The 8641-nt window shown below is 45.2% G+C and overlaps 1 protein-coding gene across 1 annotated transcript; it reads left to right on the top strand.

The window, feature by feature from the left end:
* The first annotated feature begins 1032 nt into the window (after positions 1 to 1032).
* On the top strand, positions 1033 to 1506 carry LOC137356373 (histone H2B 7-like). The gene has a single exon (XM_068022262.1). It carries the CDS (start codon positions 1051 to 1053, stop codon positions 1483 to 1485), a length of 435 nt encoding a protein of 144 aa, XP_067878363.1. The 5' UTR covers positions 1033 to 1050; the 3' UTR covers positions 1486 to 1506.
* Positions 1507 to 8641: the final 7135 nt, after the last annotated feature.

Here is an 8641-nt window from a genome sequence, read left to right on the forward strand (position 1 = left end):
ATGGCTGCATAGGTGTTGCCAGTAGTCGTTTGCGCAACGCCTAGCTGTTCTTTGTGCAGTACTTCTGGCTGCTTTAAGTGCTGCGGATGTTAAATCGCTGGGGGCTTTCTTGTAGTTCAAAAGTGCAATGCGCTTAGCGGCTATGACAGGTTCCAGCTCTTCATTATGAGATTGAAACCAGTCTGCATTTCTCTTCGCACTTTTGCCGTAGGTGGTCAAAGCTGACTCATAGATGGCGTCTCTGATGTGGGCCCACTTGGTCTCAGCATCCCCTGTGGGAGTGTTTTGAAGGGCTGTTACAAGTGAATTTAGAAATTTTTGTAACAGCTGTGGGTGAGAAATTCTGCTCATGTTGATGCGCGGGTGGCCCTTCTGCTTGGAATGATGCAACTTCTTTGGTCTGAGTCTAACCTTGCTGCACACCAGGGAGTGGTCGGTGTCGCAGTCCGCACTGTGGAAGCTGCGTGTGATTTGAACACTGTTTAAGGCGGCTCGCCTTGTGACAATGAGGTCTAGCTGGTGCCAACGACGTGATCTTGGGTGCCTCCATGAAACCTGGTGACAGGGTTTAGTGTGAAAGAACGAGTTGGTGATGCAGAGGTTATGATAGGTACACAACTCAAGCAGTCTCTGCCCGTTCTCATTCATCCTTCCAACGCCATAGCGCCCAAGGCAGGAGGGCCATGAGTCATGGTCGGCCCCAACCCTGGCATTAAAGTCCCCCAGCAGGAATAGGTGTTCGGTGTTGGGGATGCTGCTAATGATGTTATGGAGTTGTTCATAGAACTGGTCTTTAGCTTCAGGTGCGGAACAGAGTGTTGGAGCATAGATGCTGAGTAGGTGTACTGGACCAGAGGTGGTGAGCAGTCGGATGGACAGTATGCGTTCCGAGCCATTTGAGGGAGGCTCTATCATGCTGAGCAAGGAGTTTCTGATGGCGAATCAGATAGATACAGAACATCAGGCAATGACATCATTGTAAAGCAGCCAATCATGAACATGGCCTTCTCCCATCCTTCATTAGCATAGGGCTCTGGGGATGTCTATAAAATGCGAGCTTGGAGCGAAATTTCGGTTATTCTGTGTCTGAAGTTGATCGTGATCATGGTTGACGAGAAGAAAACTGCAGCACCTTCCAAGAAGGGCGCCAAAAAAGTTCTGAAGAAGGCGCCACCAAAGGGCAGCAAGAAACGGAGAAGATCCAGGAAAGAAAGTTACTCCATCTACGTGTACAAAGTAATGAAGCAGGTTCACCCTGACACCGGCATCTCCTCCAAGGCCATGAGCATCATGAATTCGTTTGTGAATGATATTTTCGAGCGAATCGCGGGTGAGGCTTCCCGCCTGGCCCATTACAACAAACGCAGCACCATCAGCTCCCGGGAGATCCAGACCGCCGTGCGCCTGCTGCTGCCCGGGGAGCTGGCCAAACACGCCGTGTCGGAAGGTACAAAGGCGGTCACCAAGTACACCAGCTCCAAGTGAATATCCGCAATGTACTGAAACACACCCAAAACACAAAAAGGCTCTTTTAAGAGCCACCCACAACTTCTCTGAAAAAGCTACAACATTGTCTGTATAGTATCGACTTATATTGATTTATATATCAAGTGTCCTTGCCTTTGTGATCTCTGTTTTACTCCCATAGATTCTGCTTAATGCAGTTTCACTGCCCGTGCGATCTTTCTGTCTCTAACTAATAATGTCCCGTATATAAATTACTGGCCACTGACCATTTGTGAGGTTTGTTCTCGGACGTGTTCATATTCGGCCCCTTTTCTGTATTTCGACAATAAAAGCTGATTTAACGCACATACATCAGTTCGCAGTCACTTTTTTCCCTAGTTCAAGTTTGACCTCAGAAATTAATAAGTACATTATCTAGAACCCCGGGTGGTGTCGGAACCCTCCGTCTCACACGCTGACACCTGACACTGAAAATCTACACTCCGCTGTTGTCTCCCACGAATAACAAACAATCGTTCATCAGTAATGCGGTATTATTATGAAAATTGACATGAAATGTGCCCGGTTGGAGAATGTTGTGAAAGAGACTTTCTGCTCGCTGTTTTCAAAAAGGACAGAGAGTAAACCCGAATAGATGTCAGAATGTAAAAGCCAATCTGGAACTTGTTACCAAATGTAGAATAACACAATATGAAAAAGGTTTTATTTATTTAACCGTAAAAAAAGAACTAGAAATGTGATATTTTATATTGAAGCCGCCCCAATATATTGGCGGGCTTTTCAAATTTGAAAAATCGGCTGCAGTCTGACAATTTGGCGCCGTTATTTTCCGCCCACATCTCCTTGGCGTCTCCTGATTGGTGAATTCAGCAGTTCCCCGACTGGTTACATGAAGAGCACAGAGCAGAGTGACCAATCAGCAGTGCCCACCACTCCATTCCTCCAGAAGGTACAAGGAGGACGAATGTGGGCGGATCTCAACATTCTTCGTGAAAGTGCTTGTGAAATTGTGGAAATGTCTGGAAGAGGGAAGACCAGTGGTAAAGCTCGGTCCAAGGCCAAGTCCCGCTCCTCCCGAGCTGGACTGCAGTTCCCGGTGGGCCGTGTTCACAGGTTCCTTAAAAAGGGCAACTATGCTGAGCGGGTGGGTGCCGGAGCCCCGGTCTATCTGGCTGCTGTGCTCGAGTATCTGACAGCTGAAATCCTCGAGCTGGCCGGCAACGCGGCCCGGGACAACAAGAAGACCCGTATCATCCCCAGACACCTGCAGCTGGCCGTCCGCAACGACGAGGAGCTCAATAGGCTGCTGGGAGGGGTGACCATCGCACAAGGCGGGGTGCTGCCTAATATCCAGGCCGTGCTGCTGCCCAAGAAAACCAGCGCTCAGAGCACGAAGGGCAAGTGAAGCTGCCTGACTTGAATCTGCGAACCCAAAGGCTCTTTTCAGAGCCACCCACTTCATCTGTGAAAGGGCTGGTTACTGTGTGAGAGACGGTAATGTTATACTGTTCGCGTTATTTTGTGTTGCTATGAATTGTACTGGAGTCAAGCATTTATCTGCTCATCAGATGGAATGCATTTTAATTTTATCGCCATATTTGTAAGGCTTTTTTACAATTCTACCGTTTATATACCACTAAGGCGTGTCTTGAGTTCGAAAATGAGCTACTCTGATAAAATGACTTGTATACAATAGTGTCACTGCTCTCACACTGAGAACTGCTAGGTCCTGAAATTCCCAGCTGCAATATGGAGACAAAGGAATCTGGGTCACTCTGCTCCGAGAGTTATCAGTGGATAGTAAAGAGGGTGGTCAAATCCTTCTGAGACGTTTATGTGCTGGAATCAACAAGAGATAACAGCTCTATCTTTTGCCAATTTGATGTTTCTTTGAAGAGCCGTTGTGTTATCTGATACCAAACTCAGTTCCGGGCAGGGTCAGTTTATTTTTCAGAGCAGTTGTTTCAAAGAAGCTGAAGGCGAATTTTAAAAGAGATGTTGCGTTTCGTGTTTTATTTCTGTACATTGTGGAGATTTACAAGGAACTGGGATAATTCGTCAGTCTTTTTGTCCCTGCCAAGGCGGCGTGCTTGGAGAACTCCCCGGGCAGCAGCAGACCCATTGCGGTCGATATGTGTGTACACAAATCACAAGATCCAAATGATTGTAGACTGATGCCATCTACTGGCTAAAAGTGAGTCATGCAAGAATATTCCCATTCCTTCAGAAATATCTGAAATTGGAGAGGAATAACATCGAGTGTGTTGGGGGCAGATTCAATCGAGACCCTGAAAACAGATTTGGATAATTATATCGAGAATAAAACAAAACTGCAGAGCAATGGAGAAAAGGCGGGTCGGTGGAGGAGGTCTTGCTGAGAGCCGGCCTTGACACGACGAATAACTAATTTAATAGAAACATAGAAAAATTGGAGCACGAGTAAATCATTCGGCCCTTCGAGCCTGCACCGCCAGTCAATACGATCATGGCTGATCATCCAAACTCAGTACCCTGTTCTCGCTTTGTCCGCGTATCCTTTGATCCCTTTAGACATAAGCGGCGATCGTTTTAGAACTAAAAGACACGCTTTCGTAGTCCATAGAGTCAGAGAGATACAGCACAGAAACAGGCCCTTCTGCCCACCCAGTCTGTGCCGACCATCAACCACATCAACCATACTATTCCAACGTTAATCCCATATTCCCTATCACATTTCCACCTTCCCTCAATTCTCCGACCACCTACCTGCACTGGGGGCAATTTACAATGGCCAATTTACCGATCAACCTGCAAGTCTTTGGCTGTGAGAGAAAACCGGAGCACAAGGCGGAAACCCACGCGGTCACAGGGAGAACTTGCAAACTCCACACAGGCAGTACCCAGAACTGAACCCGGGTCGAATTGTAAAAAAAAAGCCTTACACAAATGACCAGAGTAAATTAAAATGCATTTCATCTGATGAGCATCTAAATGCCCGAATCCAGTGCAACAAACTCTCTTATGAATTTATTTAATAATTTGGCCTCAACTCTTTTCTATGGTAGAGAATTCCACAGGTTCACCACTCCCTGGGTGAAGAAATCCCTCCTCATCTCAGTCCTAAATGTCTTACCCCTTATCTTTAGACTGTCACCCCTGGTCCTGGACTCCCCCGCCATCAGGAACATCCTTCCTACATCTAGTCTGTCCAGTCCTGTTAGAATTTTTTCGGTTTCTCGGAGATGAGGTAACCATTCCATGATTCTATCCTCCAATGGGAACATGAACGTGGTGTTAAGGTGTAGATTGAAATGGTTGAAATGACATTTGAGTTCCAATGAGCTCTGGTGTGTATACTGTATAAATGACGAGCTACATGTATGCCAGCGATGCTGGTATAGTGGTGAGTATATCTGCCTTCCAAACAATTGACCCAGATTAGATTCCCGGTCATCGCAATGCCCACTCGCGGTCAAATATATTTCTGCAACCTTGCCATAGAATGTGACAAATGAAAAGCCATGACTGAATTGAAGTCGACAAATATTCTCAACATTATGTTCTTCTCCCTTAAAGTTGATGGTCAAGTGTGCTGTGGAATTTTGCAGCTTAAAAATGTCAATGCAAATTCAGAAAGAAAGCTTACAAAATATTGTCAACATCCAATCAGACTCACTTCCTTGCTTGATCAGCATCGCCCTGCAGCAAGTTTGTTTCCTTCAAGTGTTTATCCAGTTTCTTATTGAAATCATTGATTCTCTCTCCTTCCACCACACTTGTGGACAGCGAGGTCCAGCAGGTAAAACAGAAAAAGTTCTTCCTCACATTCCCTTCCATCTCTTGCCATAAACCATCAGTCTGTGTCTCCTAGTCCTTGTACCATCAGCTAATGGGAACAGGTTATCCTTGTCTAACTTATATACACCTCTAACAAACCTCCTCTCAATCTCCATTTCGCAAAGGAGAACAACCCCTTACTTACAGAACACAATCCAGAGTCATCTATCCAAGCTTTTCAGGTGCAAAAGAATAGTTGTGTATTAAGTAGAATAGATAGGAGTATAAAACTAAGAGACTTTGATAGATCAACTGATTGTCTCTGCCCAATTCACTGGATTTTCTGTATCACCTGAACACTGCTATACTCTGTGTAAAGGTTAGAGCATTTCCATGGCTTACATTTATGCAAGAACTGCTATGTCAAGGCTGGATGGCAAAGCATGACGGTCATCTTCACAGGAATATGTCAAAATGCCTTGTTGAGAGATGCGTCTGTGTGGATGATGCACTGAGTCACGACATAAAGGAAAAGTCATGCAGCAGGAGGGGTCCCACAATGTGGGGGTGATGGATCATGACATATTTTGCCTTTGTGAATAATAAGGACAGCCACTAGAATAGGACTAATTGTATGCTATGTACATCAATATATTACAGTCTGTTTGAGCTAATGCTTGCTTCATTATAAAATGACATTACAAGGCTATAGTCCATTAAAACCTCTCTGTAAGAACAATGGGAGAGATAGGTTGAAGACCACAGCATCCTGACAGGGGGTGAGATGAGATAAATAGGACACTGGAGAATTGCAAACTCAAAATGGCTTCCATCAGCGAGAATGTGACCTTTAGTATCCTTGTTAAAATAGAAAGGAACAGGAAGTATCTGTAATGTGTGTAGATTGAACCATTAACTAACTAGGGTCAAACAATGATGTCAACTTGGTCCAGTTAGGATACTTCGAACAATTTAAAGCTAATATGGTGACATCCTTGCACCCAAAGAAGGGTAAAAGAAAGGGTGTTAAGGGACATTGTCGGCACTTACAGAGGGGTCCACGGAACATCGTTATCACACTTAGAAGGAGAAGATAGAGTACGGTCAAGAAAACAGCAAGGGAAGCAGAAAGAGAGAAGTCCACGCCCCAGCAAGCACAGAAGCAAGAACCGGTGCTGAGTGATGCTGCATACCTATTGCTGTTGTTAAACATTCACTTTATCTATCTTAGTTAAGACTAATAAACTCTCAGACTTGATCACAGAACTTGAGTTTGTACCTTGTAGGTCTATTTTGGCCAATAATCACAGGACATTTTCTGTCACCACTTCCCCTCTCTATTCTATCTCCCTCCTCTCGCTCTCCTCCCTCTGCACTTTATTATTATTGATGATGGTCATATTGACCTATTTATTCTCCTCCATCTCAGACAGTCCCCTGCGATTATGGATGACTTTTTACACTCCAGTTTGATGGGTTCTGAAATAGCTGATAAATCCAATGCATGATCTGCAGACTCTGCCACATGAGGGTTAGGTGGTGTTAGAAGGGTTCAGGTAAATGACCCGTTTGGAGGTATGGATGCTGCCTTCGAGCCTCGACTTCACATGTTACCGACAAATTTCCCTGAACTGTAAACTATCTTCCCAAATGAGAGATGATTTGAGGACATATCTAAAATGTTTCCACACTCAGACAGGGGTTCTCCTGCTACGACCAATTTCTGAGCAAAACATCTGCTTCCGGATTCTGCATTTGCAGGTTCTTGGAGGCACCTGTTCAGACTAAGTGAGAGACTAATACTGATGGTCTGAACACACATAGGCAACAGAAACGACACCAGTTCCCCTCCCTGAGTGCCGGTCACTGCTTCTATCCTGTGTGTAGGATTCACCCTGAGTCCCTCTTTCCAGCTTTACCTGCTCTATCTGGAAAAGTGCTGAACCTTTCAGTATTTGGTCTGCTCAAACCGAGTTCAAGGCCTGAGTCGTGAACAGAATGTCTCATTAATTCTTTGACTAATACTATGATTGAACAGCAGGTGATGATCGACTCGGCCAAAGATTGGAAATATTCCTGTCCATCAATCTTTCAACAGGGATTGCGAGAATCTCCTGGCTGAGAGTGTTTAAGGGATAAAGACCGAGGCATCGGCAACTAACCCCTGAAAATCACAGCAAAGACTGTGTACATGAGGACATTTAACAACCGGGAGCTGGGACTCTGGGACGGTCCAGCTCTATTCTCACTGTGCTTGTGTGTCCGGTGTAATCGCGTGTCTCTTGTTTCAAATAAAACGATGAAGATTGCCGTCCGGTATTACTCTCATTGACCTGGGTTTTCACTCGGGTAAAATAAAATGTTGCTGGCTGATATTAACTCTGCAAAGTCCCAGCAAACACACCGGCTCCCTCATTCTTCCCATGTTTCTGTCGCTTTGAGAAGAGGGGCTCAATAGTAACAAACACCCTGCAGACAGAGTCCGCAATTTGAGCATCTAAATGGGACCAGCTGCCAGTTTTATATGTTCCATGTTCCCCCACACTTCCCCTCCCTCCCTCCCTCCCTCCCTCCACCCTAACCACATGTTTGACTTTTCAATGTGGACATTGGGGAAAGTTCCCATTGATGTTTATTTGCTGAATTATTGCAGAGATCTGCGCACGCGCGAGAAGGGCCTGTCGAATGTGACGTCATAACGCGGAGAAGAGCGCATGCGCACCCCATCCCCCAGCTCTGCCTCTGAGCGCCATTCACTGTGATTGTTTAAATCAGCTGCAAATGGAGACATTACAAGCCTGGGGTAAGTGAACAAACAGTATCTGCTCACAGCAGTACAACAGATTTGGGCCCGTGTCTGCCGATGTGCTGATAGATTAGCATTGATTACTGGGTACATTCAGCGGGAGTGGGGGACAGTTTGTAATGTACATTGTGGAGCAGGAACTGGTCCTGGAACATGGAGTGAGCCGGGGGGGGGAAGGGAGAGGTCTTTCTCAGGCAGTGTCTGGACAGGGAGAGAGAGACAGAATATGATGAACTCACTATTGAAAATCATTGCTGATTTCTCTCTCCAAACAGTAATGAATGTTATAATAAAAAGCAAAATACTGCGGATGCTGGAAATCTGAAATAAAAACAAGAAATGTTGGAAATACTCAGCAGGTCTGGCTGTATCTGTGGAGAGAGAAGCAGAGTTAACGTTTCAGGTCAGTGACCCTTCTTCAGTAATGAATGTTCCTGGTTCAGATCCAGTATCTCACTATTTATTGTTATTGGATATTGAATAGCAGGAAAAAAAATGTCTGAACAATAAAGATACGGCAGATTTGAAGGGACCAGGTGAGAAGATTAAAGACACTTTTTTAAACAGTGCTTACTTGTTGTCCGTTGAACAATGGGACACGGAAATAGAAAT

Source organism: Heterodontus francisci, chromosome 45, assembly GCF_036365525.1.
Source record: "Heterodontus francisci isolate sHetFra1 chromosome 45, sHetFra1.hap1, whole genome shotgun sequence".
In the NCBI taxonomy this organism is placed as follows: domain Eukaryota; kingdom Metazoa; phylum Chordata; class Chondrichthyes; order Heterodontiformes; family Heterodontidae; genus Heterodontus; species Heterodontus francisci.

What these genes read in the sequence shown, in the direction of transcription:
- LOC137356373 (XM_068022262.1), top strand. Translation starts at nt 1,051, where the DNA reads ATGCGAGCTTGGAGCGAAATTTCGGTTATTCTGTGTCTGAAGTTGATC.